This window comes from Zosterops lateralis (genome assembly GCF_965231275.1).
Source record: "Zosterops lateralis genome assembly, chromosome: 3".
Classification (NCBI taxonomy): domain Eukaryota; kingdom Metazoa; phylum Chordata; class Aves; order Passeriformes; family Zosteropidae; genus Zosterops; species Zosterops lateralis.
In genome coordinates, this window is record NC_139764.1 from 3632945 (window position 1) to 3651629 (window position 18685).

The 18685-nt window shown below is 41.6% G+C and overlaps 1 protein-coding gene across 3 annotated transcripts in view; it reads right to left on the reverse strand.

The window, feature by feature from the left end:
* Positions 1–4018: 4018 nt before the first annotated feature.
* Positions 4019–18685, reverse strand: part of PUS10 (pseudouridine synthase 10) — a gene marked incomplete at its 5' end in the record, with an annotated part of 31594 nt that continues 16927 nt past the window's right edge. For 2 of the 3 annotated variants that reach the window (XM_083857422.1, XM_083857423.1), the window contains 14 exons: positions 4019–4132; positions 4367–4466; positions 5015–5157; positions 6257–6374; positions 6499–6554; positions 6648–6724; positions 7704–7760; positions 8580–8705; positions 10731–10816; positions 11241–11305; positions 13455–13500; positions 16007–16068; positions 17655–17766; positions 18207–18241. In XM_083857422.1, coding sequence (XP_083713548.1) covers positions 4094–4132; positions 4367–4466; positions 5015–5157; positions 6257–6374; positions 6499–6554; positions 6648–6724; positions 7704–7760; positions 8580–8705; positions 10731–10816; positions 11241–11305; positions 13455–13500; positions 16007–16068; positions 17655–17766; positions 18207–18241 — 1122 coding nt within the window. In that variant the 3' untranslated portion in view covers positions 4019–4093. Of the gene's footprint in view, positions 4133–4366; positions 4467–5014; positions 5158–6256; positions 6375–6498; positions 6555–6647; positions 6725–7703; positions 7761–8579; positions 8706–10730; positions 10817–11240; positions 11306–13454; positions 13509–16006; positions 16069–17654; positions 17767–18206; positions 18242–18685 lie in introns of those variants that run through there. The other variant, XM_083857424.1, reaches the window with a different exon arrangement.

Genomic DNA, 18685 nt, shown 5'->3' on the forward strand with positions numbered 1-18685 from the left:
AGATGGAGGTGGGAGTAGGGTTTGAGTTTTCTGTACCTTGAGAGTACCTTGTAGATGTATTTTTGCACTGTTGGAAGTGGGAACTGTTAACACTTACAGCTTCCTTACCTTTGGGGACTGTAAAAGCTGGCATCTTCAGAAGGGTTAAAATTTCAAATACTTCACAGGGTTAAAGTTGTTTTGAAATAGCCATTTTTGCTATGGAAATTAATTTAAATTTTGATAGGACAGAAACTGGGAAAAAAAAACCCTGCTCATGAGCACTCTAATTCAGTCTCATCTAAGGAATGACATCTGAGTTCTGCTCAACTTACTTGAAAGGTTTAGGTTTTTTAACCCCCTTTCTATAAATATTCTTCTCCTAAAATGAGAACATGTATTGATTTTCCACGCTGACACCTCCATTTGCTTTGAAGGCAAATTTACTCATAAATTTTTTTTAATGACTATGTCATTGTTAGATATATTTAAAAAGACCGGAAGGTTTGAGTTTTTAAATAGTCCAGCTCTGTTGTAAAGGAAATCACTGCACAAGAGAAGGAACAGAAAGTGAGGACTTGTCTGCACTTCACAGAGTGCACTATTTTAAAGGCCATGCCCCTGTTGCTTTAGGAATGAAGCTGTTATTGCTCTGCAAGCCGTGTGAGTGTGTAGCTGCGATGTGAGTGAGATTTGGAAAGGCAGAAATCTCTGGAGCCAGAGTATCCACTGACTTTCCTCAGGTATCCCGGCAGTTTCCTGCTATGCAAGTGACTGCTTCAAAGAAGGCTCAGATCCTGCCTCCCCAGCACCACCCCCTCCCAGGAGGGCAAAGCCAGAGGCTGCCTTGGTGCAGCCTCACCTCTATTAACAACTTTTGAAGCCATTTCAGCCAGTACTAATTAAAAACACTCCTCTATCCTCTATATCAGGAACCAGAACTTCTTCCCTCCCACTTGATTCCGTCTTTGCTCTTAGCCTGAGCAGGAGCTGTTCTGACACCTCCAGCTGGAGGTATCTGGCTGGGTAAGACACTCTGGCCTTGGCTACTTTATTATGCTGTTATTTTTTAAGAAGCAACACAGAGAAATGTCTGAGTATTTCTTAAGTGACACAGCTGCTCTTCAGGGCAGATGAGGCTTAAGGGTCTCCCTTGTTACCTTTTGGTGACATAAAACTGCACAATGAGAGCAGCAACACAAAAAGCAATAAAATGTCCAAAACCCATTGCCCCAGATCAAAAAAGCCACTTGAAATATAAAGTTGTAGACAAGGAAAGGTGCTCGAGAACCCCTCTGTGGCTTACAGGAAAGCAGGAATCCATTGCATAAGGAGCACTCTGGGGCTGCTGCTGGAATTCCATCACACAGCCCTGACAGTCAAGTGAACTTTGGAAACTGCTTCCCCTAACTCCAGGTGCCCAACAAAATGAATTGACTCTCCCTGTTAAAGCAATTTTCCCTCACTTCTGCACCTCTTTTCCACAGTCTTAACCAATAGAAAGACCAAAGAAATACACAGAAAGTTTGAAACGTGTTGTTTATTCATTTTTTTAAGTTCTCAATTTAAGTATATTAAATGTAAACATTTTACTCACTTCATAGAAAGCTCTTTATAGTACAATTTGTTTTTACTGTATAATTAAATATTTTCAAAGTTCTGTTTTCCTTTGTAAATGAGTTGGTTTGGTAATTAAAAAAAACTGGTTATACCAAGTGCTCATCTTCTGCAACCTCCTCGGCTCCGTGACATCCCTTGCCACGGGAAAGGCAGGAAAAAGGGACAAGGTAGGTTATTGGTTGCTTATCCTGGGGGTTTTGGGGGTATTTTCTGTTCTCTTTTACTAGTGGCCACTGTAAAACCTCAGCATGTGAGGGCTCATCTGCCTCAGCAGGTTTTGTGGCAGAGCTATTGGGTTTTTAGGCAAAGGGGACAAGGGCAGAGATGCTTTTGGCTGAGCTGATCAAAACCCAAATGCAGAGGGGGAGGCATTAGAGCTGTCTGTCTGGGGAAACACAAGATGAAATCTGGCTCTCAAAAAACACCCAGTTTGAGCACTCACAAAAATACTCCTAAAAATCAGGTGGAAGTCCAAGTACAATGTGAATATTATTACTGCAATATTCAGTACATGATGGTTCCAAAACTGGACTGGAAATGAAAGCTCAGATCCCCAGGTGGCATTTCTCAGTTTCATATTTGCAGGTGATAGGTGCCCAGGACCTGTCTCACGAGCTCATAGATATTTCCATATCAGCTTCCACTCCCCCTGTTGGGATACTTCAGATTTACCATAAAAATAAACAGCCTGGGGATTTTGGGAGGAGCTCTCTGCCTTGCCCAGGGAAGAGCTCAGACTCAGCACATTGAGGGTCACATTTATGGCCCTGTTCATCCTGGATTCTGCCTGGGATCCCCACATGCAGCAGGAACTGCAGAGGGCAGAGCCTCCTGTGTCCTTGGCACTACTGCAGCAGCCCTTTCCCTCTCTCCCTTTTGGCTCCATTTCCCCTTGGAACAGCTCTTCCCATCCCTGTTGGGTCCAGAGAGCACAGTTTTGTTGACATTTTTTTTTCCTTGTAGCTTATGGAATTTATAAATCACATTTTAGCTCACTGGAAGTTTTAAGATATCACACAGATACGAAATTCTCTTTTGTTTTCTGAATTCAGTTTCTCTGGTTTTCCATCATTAATGACATTTCCTTCCTAGCTGCAGATTATTATCTGAGAACTATTAATGGAATCTGTTGCTCATAAGAGTTTTAATATTAAAACAAAAAATAATACTGCTGTCTGAATCAAATTTTTGTGTTAGAAAAACACAAGCTTCTGAATTACTTACGTTACAGACACAAGTTTTGACAGCCCAGCACAGGCAGAGCCTTAAGGGAGCTCCTTAAAATTAACACTTTTAGAACCTCCAGCTCAAGCTCTCATGGAGCTGTTGTAGCATCACTGAATTCAAGGGAAAGACATCCCAGTCATCCTCCCTGTCCCCAGACAGTGGCTTGTCTTGGCAAATGTTACCCTCTTTATTCCCAAAATGTTAACAAAGAGCTCTGAAATCCCAAGCCTTACTTTCTTGTTGATAGTTTAACTCTCTTCTGTACTTCAGGGAATCACCTCCCTATTGGAGTAACATGATACAGGTATTAAAAATGACTTCCTAAAGATGTAGGTGGTGCTTAGTAAGAAACATTTAAAATAACCAAAGAAAATGTCAGGTCTGCCCTATTCCAGCCAAGTTCTAGGCTGTGTTCAACTCTTCCAGGCATCCATCCAAGGAGAGGTACAAGAAAAAATGTGTTGTACTGCTAAATCACAGCTTTTTATCTCTCTCTCTCTCTCTCTCTCTCTCGATACCAGCATGCTGTGGTGCCTTTTGTTTCTGCCTGCACTCTGACATTCTTGGTATTCCTATTTTTCTTTAGATTCCCATCATGCACCACTGCCAGGAGTTCCCAGTCTTTCTATATATTGTGACTCACTGGGGAATTCCTACTCAAGAGGCCTCCACTCTTGTTTCTAGGAAGCATCCCCAGTGTTTTTAAATGAGAAAAACTTGGTTTTCAGTGCAAAATTTTCCTCTGAAAACTTTTTTTTCCCCTTTGAAAAGCACTCTGAGAGAGAAATTTGCTCCTCTCTACTGCCACTGACCAAAAAGCAGTCAGTGTCTAAGGGAAACCTGCTACAGGCACTCCTGGCACTCCTGCTGGCTGCAGTCTCCCTGGCTTTGGGATTTCCTGCATGAACTGCTCAGGAAAAGTTGGGACTGGGTTTCAGATAACTCCATGTTACATGCATCCACACAAGGAAAGCTGTAGTATCCAATACAAAAAGAGTTTAAAATAAAATCTGGCTCGATGGAGGGTTATATACACTGGCTCCCCAAAATCTTTTTATGTCCAGAAGGAATAAAAGTAAAGCTAGAGATTGAACCAACACTACCTGGTCCAGCATGTGTAAAAGTAGAGCCCAAGGGTATCCTTTGGCAGATCAACATGATCCAAATGTTCCAGGGACACCCCTGGCACCCAGGCTGTAACACTGCACAGTGTCTGGTCACCAGCTGCTGCCAAGGAGCTGCTGCTTCCTCATCCCAGCTCCAGAAGTTAATCGGCCAGAGTTGGAGGCCAGTCAACATCAACAGACTAGAAAAGCAGAGGGGGGAAAAAAAGGCAGCAGAGTTGGTATTTTACAGATACCAAAGGAATCACAACTCCTTTTGCTACTGCTGTTGGGCTGCATTTACAAAGGAGTAGCAGTAGGAAATGTCTCCTGTGGTAAGGAATGTTGATCCACTTATAGAGCAATTCCATGGAAAGCATCTCACCAAGGCAACTCCCTTAGTAATTTCCAGGAAAGACAAACAGCAACCCACTTACTTCTACATCCAGCTCCAGAATGTCAGCAGTTCTGTTCAGAAGAGACCCAATGTTGGGCTTTGTTCTCCCAAAGTCTCCGTGCACGAACTCTTTAATATAGCTGGAAATAATGGCTAAGGAGAGGTGGATTCCACACCAAAGAAATCAAAAGGGGAAAAAAAAAAAAAGTAATTTCTTAGTCAATATCCTGTTAAGCCCATACCTATCTTTAGGAGAGCACCTAATTCCTGGCTTCTGACTCAGGCACCAAAAACTGCACTGCTGACCTTTATTTTGTTTCATTCCAAACTGAGTAGTGAATTTAGGACAAAACTGTATCTTGTACATAGCAGCGATCTCCAGTCTGCACCGAAGTGCATTAAATACTGTGGAAAAGGTCATTTTTGGAGCTGAAAAGTTTTCAGTTAAATTAGAAAAAGCTGAAGTGTATTTTAACCAGCACATTTTTTACATCTGTCACATACTCAATGAAAATTCCACTGTGAAATTGTGACCTAAAAGCAAACACCGTGCAGCAGCGGCACCACTGCGGGAGAGCGGAGATTTCAACACACTGCAGCCGCCTGAGCAGGAATCTTCCCGTTATCCCAATCCCTCCCACCAGGAGGCTGTTTGGCATCTGCCTCGAGCTGGGGCACCCAAGGATACGTCCCTGCCTGAGTCTTGAGGTGCAGGCGGAAGTGGTGCTCGTCAATGTACTCGGACCTCATGGTGTGGATGAGCCGGCAGCGCACGGCCAGAGGCCGCCGATGCAGCACCCGCAAGGGGGTCTTCTGGTCCAGCTTCAGCTCCTGGGACAAGAAGTGACCAAAAATGTGAGGAAGGAGATGTGGAAATGCTGCACAGATTGTAGGAATTGTGTACGTTGTTAACCAGTCCCATCTTTGTTATCTTGTGTTCTGGCAGCTGAGTAATCTCACGGCAAGACCGGTTTGTTCCAAGTTTATCAAAGGAAAAAGGACAGCCCTCTCAAAGGCCAAAGGAGGCCTCGCATGAACACAAACTAATGGAATCACAAATACAGAGGAATAACCTTGAAATCTCCATAGCCCTTTGTTGGAATGACTCCAGGATTTAGCAGCTTACTCAGAGCCTCAGGGCAATCAGAAAAAAAAAAATAAATCCCACCTACAAAATGCTTTGTCTAAACTACAGCCAAGCCCCTAGAAATAAAAGTGAAGGGAAAAAACCTTAAATGAGATTAGATCTCAGAAGTCTTTTAAAAAGTTCATTTCCAACTCCCTTTCCCAAAGGAGAGGCAGCAGTTTAAAAGGCAACTTCTCAGGAGCAAGGGAAGCTAAAGAAAGAACTTCCCAACAGTTGTCTGCCTGACCTGTAATGGCTTTGAGAATGAGCTCATGAGCAAGACCTGCAGGAAATGGGACAACACACCAAAAACTGAACCCACTTCTCCATCAGGCCAACATCTGAAGAAAGTTCTCATTCCTGCACATGCTGAGCCTTCCTGAGGCCTCTTTGCACCCTGACATAGACATTTCCACCTCCAAAATGTTGCAGCTGTGGGATAACGTCTTTAGAGCAGAACAAAAGAGCTTTTCTGCTCCTTTCACTTACATAGGACACTATCTAAAGTAAAAAAAGGGGTGCAGGTGCCAGATTTCCTCCTCTCCCAGGATCTGATCTCCTGGAAGGTGAACTTTCCACAAGGATTTGTTGTCTCTGCTAACAGCCACCCCCCCTGTCTTGCTGCAGTGACTTGCGAAGGAAGCAAAGGCGGTGTGGAAATCCCTACAAGCAAGAGAAACCCTGATTAAAAAACCAAAAACCAAGCACAAAGCAAGAGATGGGCCCATGGATGGCCTGTATTTGACTCTTCCCTAGGGCACCAGGACAGGTACAATTTAAATGAGCAACAAGTGCTCCTGCTACCTTGATATCATCTAGAAATGTGATGTCTTCTCTCTGTATTGCTTTGTCTGTCCATATCAAGGCACTGTAGGTCTTTGTCTTCTCCTCCTCACCTTCCTTCATACGACCAATTGCCTCTCTAAACAAAAGAAATTAATTACTCACTTAACATAAGCATAATTATACAAGGCTGTGAGCAGGAACACCTCCCAACTCCCTGAGTGTCACTTTGAAATCCCTCGCCGGTGACAATAAACACTGACCTGGTAACAAGCTGTAAATCTCGAACCTGTATTTTGTCTGAAGAGTCATTAATTGCCTGTGGTATTTAAAAAAGCAATCAGTTAGCAAAGCTGCTGGGTTGGAGAGGCAGCAAGTGCTTTATGAGTTGTGTGAGGTGCCTGTGATTTACCTGCTGCAGCCTCCTCATCTCCTCGGTGGTGAAATGGATCCTGTGAGGATTCACCAGCTCGATCGCAAAGGGCCTTCCTGGCAACAGGCACGGGCATAAAACACAAAAACATGTTGTTCTAAATTAATGCTGGGTTTACACAGCAAGGCTGGAAGGTGTGAAGGTTGTCTGCTGTTACACAAACAGGGAGAGGACTGGCGGGCCGAGGGCTGGAGCATCAGATGCAAGGGAAGAAACAAGGGACTTTTTTTTTGGCTACTAAACCCCAGTATCAGCAATAAGTGCAAATTATGACTTCCCAGAAGACATCTTGTACAAGTGCGTGCTAATTAAAAAATAAAATAAGAAAAAAAGCTAATTAGCTTATTTTCTATCACCTACAGCAGTGCCCAGGTGCATGGCAATGTTGAATCCCACTCCCTCAGCTCAACATCTGTTGCCAGAATTGTTAACTCTGTGCTCAGGGCCAGGACAATCCCCAGCACAAGCCATGCCAAGAATCACACTACAAATCAGACAGCTACTGAAACACAGAATTGTTCATTTTTACTTTTTCTTTCCCTCCTCCCTTGGCTACAGCAGCTTCAGCATGTTGGAAAGCAGCTGAATTTTGTAAGGGACTCAGGTTGGAAAAGAAAACAAGGCTCCCCCACTCCACAGTCACAGTGAGGGAATTAGGAAGATCCAGCAGAAAACAAGAGAGGAATCAGTCTGACATAAATGGCTTAAAAGTAGGGAATGAATAAAATAAAATAAAATAAAATAAAATAAAATAAAATAAAATAAAATAAAATAAAATAAAATAAAATAAAATAAAATAAAATAAAATACTTTTAACTAACTATGCCTTTCCATGCAGCCAAGGCCACTGAAAAAGGGCTTCTGTTTCAGGCCGGTTTTATGAAGCTTTAGGTCTTTGGGAATAAGTATCTACATTTCACTAAAACGGTTCTCAGATGAAATTCCAAAGCCTAGTTACACAGTTGGAATTCAGCAGGATCTGTTAGAGGAGCTCCACGCACCCATTTCATCTCTGTGTTTCACAAGGGGTCTTACCATTGCCTAGTGTCCTTACATCCACATCTTCTCTTCCAGAGGAACTAAAATTAAAGCCTGTAACAGATTTGAACAAGGCAGGTGAGCTATTATTTTACATTTGTAATAGTCACTACAGCTTTTAAAAGGTGAAATATTTTCTTTCTAAACTTGTTTGCAAAATCTGCTTCAAATCTACTTTACAAACTGGAGCTTGCACTTCACAAACTGTGGGAATTCCTATTTATTCCCAAGTTTCTTGATGAGCACTCCCAGTTCCTTGGCCTGAACAAGACTGCTACAACCAGACTAACATATCCACTGGGAGGAGAGGAAGGGGAAGTAGCAGGTTTTTTTCCAAACTAATATTTAATGCAATTTTTCCTTGGCCCTTCTATGTCTCTTAATTCCACATCTGTTAGATGGCAAATGATGGGCAGTGATAATTTCATCTGGATAATCCCTGGATAAGCATTTAGCTTGTGGAACTTTATGCACTGAGGAAAATAAATGAATCCAGGTAAGAAATATGAAGAAGTCAAAGACCAGGCAAATCTTATGAAATAAATCCTATCCTGTGGCAAAAACCTTCTTGGTACAAGTCATTTTATGAATTTCCAGCTGTTAAGAAGTTTGGTTAAGCAAAAACACCACCACATGAAACCAACATATTTGCATCATCAGATCCACTGAGGAGCTACTTTAGCAGGATAAAAGGATCTAATTACTCCCAGATCACAGCTAAATAAAGTTTACAAGCTTTAACTTGGAAGGAAACAAGGGATGAAGAAACATTTTTTTTCCATTATGCTCCCATATTAAGTGGGTAGCTATCATGAAAAAATCTTCCAGTAGTAATGAAAACTATGTATGGTAGGAAATCTCCTAAATACTTACTGTCTGCCTTGAATTGTGCCATTAGATGCTCTGAAATTAATTCTTCCACTGAAGATTCCAGCTTCCTTTCCCCATCAATAATCCAGGGAGTCTGAGGTAAGTTCCTGGAATATTTGTTGTATCTTCCTGTAAAAGACAACCATGGTATTTCTAATCATTCTGCAGCCACGAGTGAAAGCTGCAGTCTTGCACAGCACACTGAACTTCCATGGGAGCTTTGTGAAAATAAATTGACAGGCTTGAGCTTGTTTCATGGCAGGAGTGTTACACATGTGGCTGCATCCAGGAGAGTGGCAGTAGCCAGGGTGGCCACTTGGGCTGGACCTGGAAAGCCTGTGGCTACAGTTCTGCCTCCAGGAATCACCCCCCTGTATGAAATAATCCAGGTTCCAAGCCAGTTCTGCTATTGTCTGAAGGCTTGAGAAAAGAAACCCAAACTAAAATGCTTTGGCTCACTACAAGGAGCACCACACAAGGGGTAAAAAGTCCCAATAATATATTAGGAGGAATGGCAGGAATCTTGAGAAGGTGCTAAGTAAATAGATTGGCATCTTTGGATGGTCCCAGTGATGTTTTCATGGCACCTCAAGAGAACAAGCCTGACTTGGATGACCAAAATGAACTTTTTTATGGACAAGTTTGATAAGAACTGAGAATATTCCCAAAGCAAGGAAATAATTCATAAAGGCCAAGCAGCAGCCCCCTGCTTAAACTGCCTTCAACTTGAAACCTTGCAAATAGAAAATAGAGTTCAGAGCAGCTCTGTGCATTGCTTTGGGCCTCTGACATCTCAGGGGTTTGGGGTTTCATATCATATTTTCCTATCTTGAACAATGTTTCCTTTTGCAGTTTGAGCAGCAGAAAAAGCCACACAAACAAATGGGGAAACTGAGTAACAAGTTTCACTGGGGCAAAGAATGAAAGTAGGATGACTCATCATTCAGACACAGCCTCACACTGCTAAATTCTCTTTCCATAAAATACAATTTTTTTTGTCCTCTCAGCTTCCCATTCTAATAATTTTAACTTTTGATCTGAACAAGAGTAGGTTTAAAAAAACAGAAGGTGTTTCTTGGTTTGACAGTTCCTGAATCCTTAAAAAAGGTTAGGGTGGGAAGTGATCATTAAACACCAAAGGTCAAGAGGACAATGTTGTGCTTACAAATTAAGATCCCATCTAATTTATTAAATGGAAAATATCTGCACTGTACTCAATAAATTCTATTCTGGATTTAGTTCTTCAAAAATTAAACACCTGCTTGGATTGGTTTTTTGTTGGAGCAAGATATAAACTATAAGTGATAAGACCAGTATTAAATGACAAGCAGAAAGCAAACTCTCTGTTTTGCTCTTCATTCTGTTGAGTTCTGATAAAACTATCCAATAAAGCAACTTAAAATAAAACTGTTTGGAATAGCCTAAAAGGAACTGGCTATCTTGGATTCACAAAAATGTACATCTAACTGTCTAATCAGTAATTAAAAACAAGGAATGGGTATATGTAGAACATGGACTACCCTGCCATTCACTTCTGCACTTTTTCATTTTCCATTTCTTTATATTCAGGATTTTTATCATCACAGCATGTTGGATTTAAATTACAGGTTGTGTTCTTTTTAATAATAACCAGTTTGCATGTATTTAAATAAGTTGTTCATACAAAGGACTAGAAGAATGGCAGATACTCTGGCAGGCAGATGAAAAAAAAATTAAATCATCTCAACTCAGGGACACCCAAATGTTGCTGCACTGCCTGTCTCACCCAAACCTTTATAAATCCCATTAAGATTTGCAGTTTTGAATGGGATAATATGCAGAGAAATCCAGATGGTGAAAACCTCTGAATCCAAATCAAAACCCAAGGAAGTGAACAGCACTGCTGGGAGTTTGCTGGTGTGAAGGTGCCTTTCCCAAACCATTATTCTGATGGGATCTGTAATTTCTAACTTTTGAGGAAAATAATACCTTCAACAAAGGTCAAATATAATTTCTTCCCCTTTCAAGCCACTCTTGGATAGAGCTGGATTTATTTCTTTGCTCCTTACACTTCATTACAGGAATTAACAAACAGCAAGAATCCTCTTGGTGTCAGGGCAAGGTTACAAAGTTCTCTTCAACACAACACAGCAGCAAAGAAAGGGATCACTTTACCAGCCACAAAAACTGCACCATTATTGCACTGAATTTCCAGAGCATCACAGTGGTTCTTTGGTGAACTTGGGGGACATGGAAAATGCCTGTATTAAAAGTAAAAACAGAGTAAAACATTATCAATACCAGAAACATGATGGAGAATCACCAGAGCAGTAAAAAGTGCCTGTTTTTGGCTTCCCACTGTGTGTGATTTTTACCACATTAACAGCACTTGCTGTTTTCTTAAAACTCAGCTCTTAGCATTTTGGAAATATGGGAATATTTCTTGCAAAAGGAAGCTTACCTTACAAACTCTAAAGTTCAAAATAATCCTTTTGATTAAAAGATCAGGAGTCATTTTCTATTGCCAGAAAGAAAACACGTTTTAACCAGTAAAACAACAGAATTTAAGCAATCAAAAGTTTTTTTAAAGCCATCCTACCTCTACTTACACAATGAATATTTTCCTCTCCTCCCTAATTCTCTACAAAAGTACAGTACTAAGAAATAATTTCAGTATATACTTACTTGAGAAAATCCTCTTCTTTTATCTTCTCCAGGGCTTTTATAACTGCCATTCTGGTGAAAACAGACTGCAGAGTGAAATAAAACAATGAGTCAAGAACTAAGAAAAGCAAAGAAAGGATATGCCTGAGGAAGAAAAAAGCACTGAAACTTACAATGTGCAGTTCTGCCACTGCTCATTTGGGAGCCCAGGTGCAAATTTGCAAAACGGTTTAAAACCAGAATCCTAAATCCATGAACAGAAACCTGAACCAGCTTCATTTACAGGAGTTAAATGTACCTAAGGCCAGCTTTTATGTCAGTGACAGCAGGCAGGTAGTTCTGCTGAAAATAAGCCTGTTGACTAGGACTCTGTTTCTAAAGTTTAAAAGTTGATTGCCTCTCAGAACTAAGGGCTCTGAACAGTGGGGCTGGGAAGTTCCTCCTGTGGAAAGCCAGCAGCTTCCCATTCCCAAGCTGCAGCAAAAGCAGCAATGCTAGTACAGCAGGAGCTGACTGCCAAGCTCTGTGCACAGCCAGCTGCTGCTGGGCTCACTCCAGTGACAATTTACATTCCTGGGACAGGAGGAGCTGGTGTTGTAACAGCTGAGGTGAAATCCTGCTCTAGGGAGGCTGAGGATAGGAAAAGGTCTCCAAATGAACCTTCAAATCAAGCATGGTCAGGTCTTGATGGATGGAGCCTGCACCCCCTCTCTCCAGAGCCTGCTCCACTCTCAGTTTCGTCAAGGTAAAATGTTTTCTCTTGTGTCTCCTCTGAGCTTCTCATTTCAACACATTACCACTGTGTGTCATCCTTCCATCACGCTCTGTGCAGAACAGCCTGGCTCCCTGCTCTCAATAATCTCTTTTGGCACTAGGAGGAGATTCAGTTGGATCCTCCCCAAAGCCCTCACCAAGAACCTTGAAGAAGTCCAGATTCCCTTGGACTGCCCTGATGGGTGTCTGCTGAATTTCCAATTTCATGATGTCTTTTTTGCAAACTGGATTGGGGATTTGGGGGAAAAAAAAATACTGGGTCACTGGGACAATTCAAATCTTGGCTCCAAAGAGTACCTGGGTGTCTTCAGGAAAGCTGCTCTTTCTCCTTCTAAGCATAAATTAGACATAATAGCACTTCCCTTCCTCATAGAACAGATGAGCAGGAAAGCCCTGAAAGCAGCAGCAGGTTTAAATAACAGAGACAGCACAGAAATTTTCCCTCACAAGCCAGTTTTTATACCACTTCTCTGATTACCACAGCCCTTGAAGCCCAGCTTCTTTGTGAGGACAAACCTCTGACAGCTCTTCAGAGCTGGTATTTTTCTTTAGATTCCCCTACATTTTGTTGCCTGTGTGGATTGAACAGCTAGGCCCTGCTGGTTTAGCTCCTTATGTGGGATTTCCCCCCTTTTAAAGGACAGCCATGCAGCAAGCAGTGAGCTGTAACAGTCCAACCCTGCTAAAAAAATGAGTGGCGTTTATTGGTCAGGTGGAGCAGACTCAGCAGAATTCCAGGGCTGGACTCTGCCTCTGCCAAATGTTGGCAGACTCTTCACCAAAAACAATAAAAGGCCTTGCAATGGCTTCTGACAGGAGTTACTTGTTCTCCCTCTGATCACATCAACTGTCCCACTCGTATCAGTTTCCCTCCAACCGGTTTTTTATCCTTGCATATCCCCTTTTCCATCAGTGGTTGTGTGTGTGTGCTCGGGGTCTGCAACAAGTGGCAAGGTCCCTTTCCTTTCCCCCCCTCTCCAGAGGCAGACAGGATAAAACCATCCTGCAGGTATCCTGGCTTTCATTCAGATCAGAGCACATGAAAACTGCAGTGTGATCATTTCCCTTTTGGCTGCCAAGTCTCATCTTCACAATGTGACTTATCTGAACTGCTTCACCCACAGAGAGCTTGAGGTTCATCTTTCATGCTACTTTTAATGCATGACAATCAAATTCCTAGATCTTAAGGGAGGTATTTACAGAGAACCTGCCTAAAATTACAGCCTTTAGACAGTCTGGAAAACGAACGACCTAAAGAAAAGCACCAAGTTCTTGGTTTTCCTATGCTGAGAATTGTGAAGTGGATAAAAGAGACAACTTTATTTTCAGGCAATTGAAAACCAGAGAGCTTTTTGATGAGGGAAAAGCAGACACTGAGCACTGACTGAATACCCAGGTAAGTTGTAGCCACTGCTGCAAAATTCTGAATGTCAGAGCAGAAATAAAATGACGAGATCTTACCTGTTTGTTCTTTGCTGGTTTGAAACAGTCTGGGCAGGCTGTGGCTCTAAACATAGAAATAAAAATTAGCTGCTTCTCTCACAGAGAAAGAAATAAACAGACAGACTCACAAGCATAGCATGTAAATGATTTTTGTACCCATACATCCAGTGTCTCACTGCCACAGCTTAGCTCAGAGCAGATTTTCAAATTCCCTTTATCCTAAACCATGAATGGTGCAAGATGTGCATAGCTTGATCCAGAGAAATCATGGACAAAGCTCTGCTCTTCTGCTCTGACCAACATCATGTCTCAGATTTGAGATGGGATGGAAAAGCACACAAGTTTAGCTTTCAGTCCTTTCCCATCCTTCTCAATAAAGATCATGATTGATATTTTAAGTTCTAGGCAAGATTTGCTGACACCTTGAATTCTGTACTTGCTGCTCTTAGACAACGGCCATGACAAACCTGAGATTCAAACTGTCCCTTCTGGAGAGGAAAGTTCAATTTCCCACAGAAAAAGTAACCCCAGGTGTTCACCACCACTTGTGCTTTGCCTCTTTGAAAGGAAACTACTGGCTGTTTCACGAAAGTGAAAGCCAAGTCAGTGAAACACCTTTTCTGAGTAGAGGAAGTTGCTGTTCCTATCAGTGCATTTCTATGTATGCAGTCAGAGATGATTTCTGGATTTCTGTGTATGCAGTCAGAGATGTTTCTGATCTCCAACCCAACTTATCATTTCTTGCTCGTGCTTTTCAACACCTCTGTAACTCCTTCAGACTCTAAGGAAGCAGGTTTTGCTGTTTTTACACAAACAGCTTCCCTGGCCAGTCTGTGACCCAGAGCAATGCAAACTCCCTCTTCCAAAATTTCAGTATCACCTTATCCTTAAATATGAATTGCCAAGAGCCAATTCAGTCTTCCATGTCAAACCATGGGTCATTTCAGCACACCCACCTCCACACAACTGTGTAAGAACAGGTGAGAAACTGCAGATGCCATGCTTGGAAACCCAATCCAAAAGCACACCTGGAGTTCTCCAGGTTGAGACAAAGTCTTACTTTGCTTCCACGGAAATCATGACTGTCACTATTCCTGTGATAATTCCCAAATTTACCATATTTACATGAAAACCAAAGCACTGCCTGAGAATGTGCCCAGAGCCAGCCACTCACTCAAGCAGAATGCCTTGGCACCTCAGGAACTACTGTGTAATTAAATGAGCTGATGTGCTGTTACTTCAGAAAGTGTCTCAGACCTTAATTGCTGTTTAAGTATGCTACAAAGAGAAGGCAAATAAAGGGATATTGTCAGGTCACACGGAATAAACCTGAGTAATTGGAGTGTGGAATGGAACTTCTTTACAGCTTTCACCTCCACAGCTGCTCTGCTTGGAGCACTAACACTGGCACCATAACAGGTTCAACAGAAATATTCCTGAAATGCCAGAAAAAGGATGGGAGGATGAGCAGCAAATACCAGTGAAGAGGTTTCGGAGGAAAGAAGTAAAATTAAATAAATTAGAACAAAAAGGTGCAGGATGCAGAAACACTTCAGTTCTTTATAGGATTGCAGGAGCCATTATTTAGAACTGTAGTTTGGCCTTTATTTTATCCCTCTTTTGCCCAGTCTTGAAGAAGCTGGAAAGGAAAGCTGTTCAGCAAACACTGGTAATAATTGTTCCTAACACTGGTTCCATCCGAAACTTCTATTCCCTCATCCCCTGCCTCAAGACAAAAAAAAGATGCAGTTGTGGAAAACCAAGAAGGTGGTGGATTAAGCACTCAAAGATCACTAATTGCTAGAAGAGAAATCAGGAAATAAATAAAGGCTGCAAGAGAAATCTCCAGTCCCAAGAAATAAATTCACGTTTCAGCAGAGACGTCTCTGCTGAACTTCCTTCTGTGTTCAGATTTAACTTGCAGTAGATGCAAATTCACTGAGTGAAACTTTTGATTTTCAGGAAGCATCAACAAACAGGAAGAGTGACCCTAATTTTCCAGAATACACTACAGCTAAATTTTAAGAAATCAGATTAAATGGCAGCTGAATTCACAGAACTATTTTGCTTCTTTATGTACAGCAGGTGCCCTACTGGGCCAGGCCAGAGGCTGTGTGAGCAGCCAGGGAATTTCTGCTTGTTTTCATCAACCAGCTACGTTGGATTAACTCATTTCAAAGCCTTTCCTCCTGTCCACGTGTCCTACAGGAGCAGGAAAACTTAGGCATGACCTCAAAAGATTTCCCCACCTGCAATTACATGGTTCAAGTTTTTAAAAATGATACAAGGAATGACTTTGAGGAGAGCTGAAATTGAAGAACTTATCTGAATGCTCTCCTTCCAGTTCAAATCAGAATTCCAGACGATTTTTCTAATTGGCATTAAAGAACAGAATTAGCTAGAGGTGGTGTAACTTCAAGCTCTTCAACTTCATGTGGATATGAGGAAACCTAGATGCAGGCCACATTCTAGTTTATAAACACTGCATATTGTGCTCTGTAACAAATCCAAACCAACAACGTTGCACAACATTTAGATAAAGATCTTTTGTTACTTGCAGAAAAACTTACAGGAAATGGCACTCCTCATCTGTTTCTGGGTGAGTAAAGACCACACTAACTTCAAATAGACTCTAAATTGAAAAAAAAAGGAAAAAAGAACAAGGAGGCGGTAATAGTTTTTTTAAACACCAGGGAGAATATTCTCAAGCACCCACCCGTATTGCAGTTTTAAGAAAACAGTAGAGACAAAAGAGACAGTAACCCATTTATTTAAGTTCAAAGACATTAAAAGGTGTGCCAGAGCAGCATTTGCCTTTCTGAAGTCACCAATGATGATGTGAGAGCACTTCAGAGTCATGAGTGACCTGCACTGGTCCCATCCTGTGCAGGGCCAAGGCAGAGGCAGACAAGGTTCAAAGCCTATTAGGGTCACTAAACCCCAGAGCTCTCCCAGGAGTGCAATAAAGATAAAAACCCTGCAGTAGTCACCACTGTAAAATTTTGTCAGGGGCTTCCTTTGCAATGCCTGCATGGCCTTGGGGCAAAGGAAGGCAACATGTCCTGGTGGATTGACAGCTAGCCCAGGAACTCCAGTGTAATCTCAGTTCTTCCCCCAATTCCCTCTCTGGCCTTGGGCAAACAACGCTCATTACTTCTGTTACTCAGATACTAGAACACCTCAGGAGGGCTGTTGAAAAGACTGGCTAATATTCAAGTGCCTTGTAGATAAAGGGCACTAGGAAAACAACTTCTGTGGTACGGGGATGTCTGGAGTGGCTCCGTGCCTAAGTGGTGTGGAGCTTGGTTTGTAAGAAGTTTGCTTCTTCCTAGACCATCTTCAGAGTAACTGAGTGGGTTTTTTCTTCACTAAGACAAAAGGGATGCTTTCAATTAGCACTCCTGCAAAAACACAGACTGTAATTGTTATGGAAGCTGACAAATCAACATAAAGACTAAGTGAATCTAGTCCTGGGCTCAGTGCTATGGCTGGTGACAAGTAACACCTACAGACAGCCACGACTGCAGAAAATTTACATTCAAGATGATTCAAGGTGCTTCTGAATTTGGCAACACCTCATTGTCACGTTCAGTCAATGCCTTTCAGAAAGATTTTAAGGATATTGATCAGAATCTGCAAGTTGAAAACAGTTTGAAAAAAAAAACATTTCTATTGCCTACTTAGAGATATTTCAGGTCCCAACAAGCTCATTTCTAGTGTTCATTAAAGTGAACAAGGACCAGTCTTTTCTCTTTTCAGTACATTTCAGAAATCTATTTTATCCACAGAATCTGAACAACTGAGCTCCCAGAGCAGCACCAAGTGTTGGCAGTGACAGGAGAGCAGGAAAGGAATGTGTGAGCTTTCCTCAGCCTCTGCAAAACAGGGATCCTGGAATGGGAGACAACTAGAAAAGCCTCATTAACAAAAGGAGGACAGCAGCACAAGAGATTAGCACAAGCCTGTGGTGGTTTCAGAAGATGCAATGATCTGTGTGTACAAAAATGAACACTGGGCCCCTCAGGACTCTCACTTGGAGATCTCTGGTTAAAAGAACTTCTCTCCAGCTCTTCCCTACAATGAATTTAGGAGCCACTCAACTCGTTTCTCCCTTAATAAGGAAAAAAAGATACATTTTTATTTCCCCACCATGTGTATAAGTGTATAAATACACACACACAAACACGTATCAAAAAAGAAGTGCTATTTATACAAGACCTTTCCATCAGCAGGAACACCCAACTCTTCTGACAACTGGGGATGAATAATCCACTTATAAGCTTCTTTCAGCTGAATGATGTCATCCTCAGGAAAGGGAAGGCCCAGATTTCTGAATCACAAAGAAATAGTAACTTGCAGAGGGGTCTGCCAAAAATAGATACATGACATACAATATTTCAAGAGGAACTTAAGTAACTACTGCCAAGTGAAACAGATTCAATTTTTTCTGGGCACTGAGGAAACTGATGCCAGAGCTTCCTGGGAGATCAAAAGTTGCAAGAGTCATTCCAGAGCCTGCCCAGAGAAAAGCTGACAAAGAGAGATGCATTTCAAACCTCTTGTCTGGGAACTCAGAGAGCAAAAGAGACAAGAAACCCCAAATAAGATCAAACCAGGTAAAAAAGGAAAAAACAAAGCCCACAAAACCCAGCTGCCACCTTATTCTCTGTAAGCATCAGGTAAACTGGACTACAAAATCAACATTTCCATAGAGAAATGGTATCTGTATGAAGAGTTCTTGTCAGACTGACAGCAAAAGCTGTGGCTCACCTCATCTGCTGCTTCACCCCCAGCCAAGCAGCACGCTGCAGGTCACCAGCCATGCCCAGAGAAAAGAGAGGAAAAAATATAAAAGCAAGTGAAATCAAGGCTCAGAACTTCCAACAATCTGAGAGACTCTTTGCAAAAGAAGTGTTTTAAAAACTCATTACTAAAAGGAAGTATCAGGAATTTAGCTTTTGCTTCAGAAGTGGAAAGATGGAATTGGCTGTGAGTTTTTATTTCTAAGACATCACTTTGCCCTTCACCTCAAATCCTATCTGGCTTTAGAAAAAAAAAAAAAGAAAAAAAAAAGAAAAAAAAAAAGAAAAAAAAAAAAAGAGGCATCATTAAACACTTTGAAACTTCCTATTAATACTGTAACTACAAAAAGACACTAAGTCATCAGTTATCTTCCATATAGAAATTTTTAAAAAGTGTCTAAATGAATGGTATCTGAAAACTGTTTGACATAAATTAATAAAACCCCA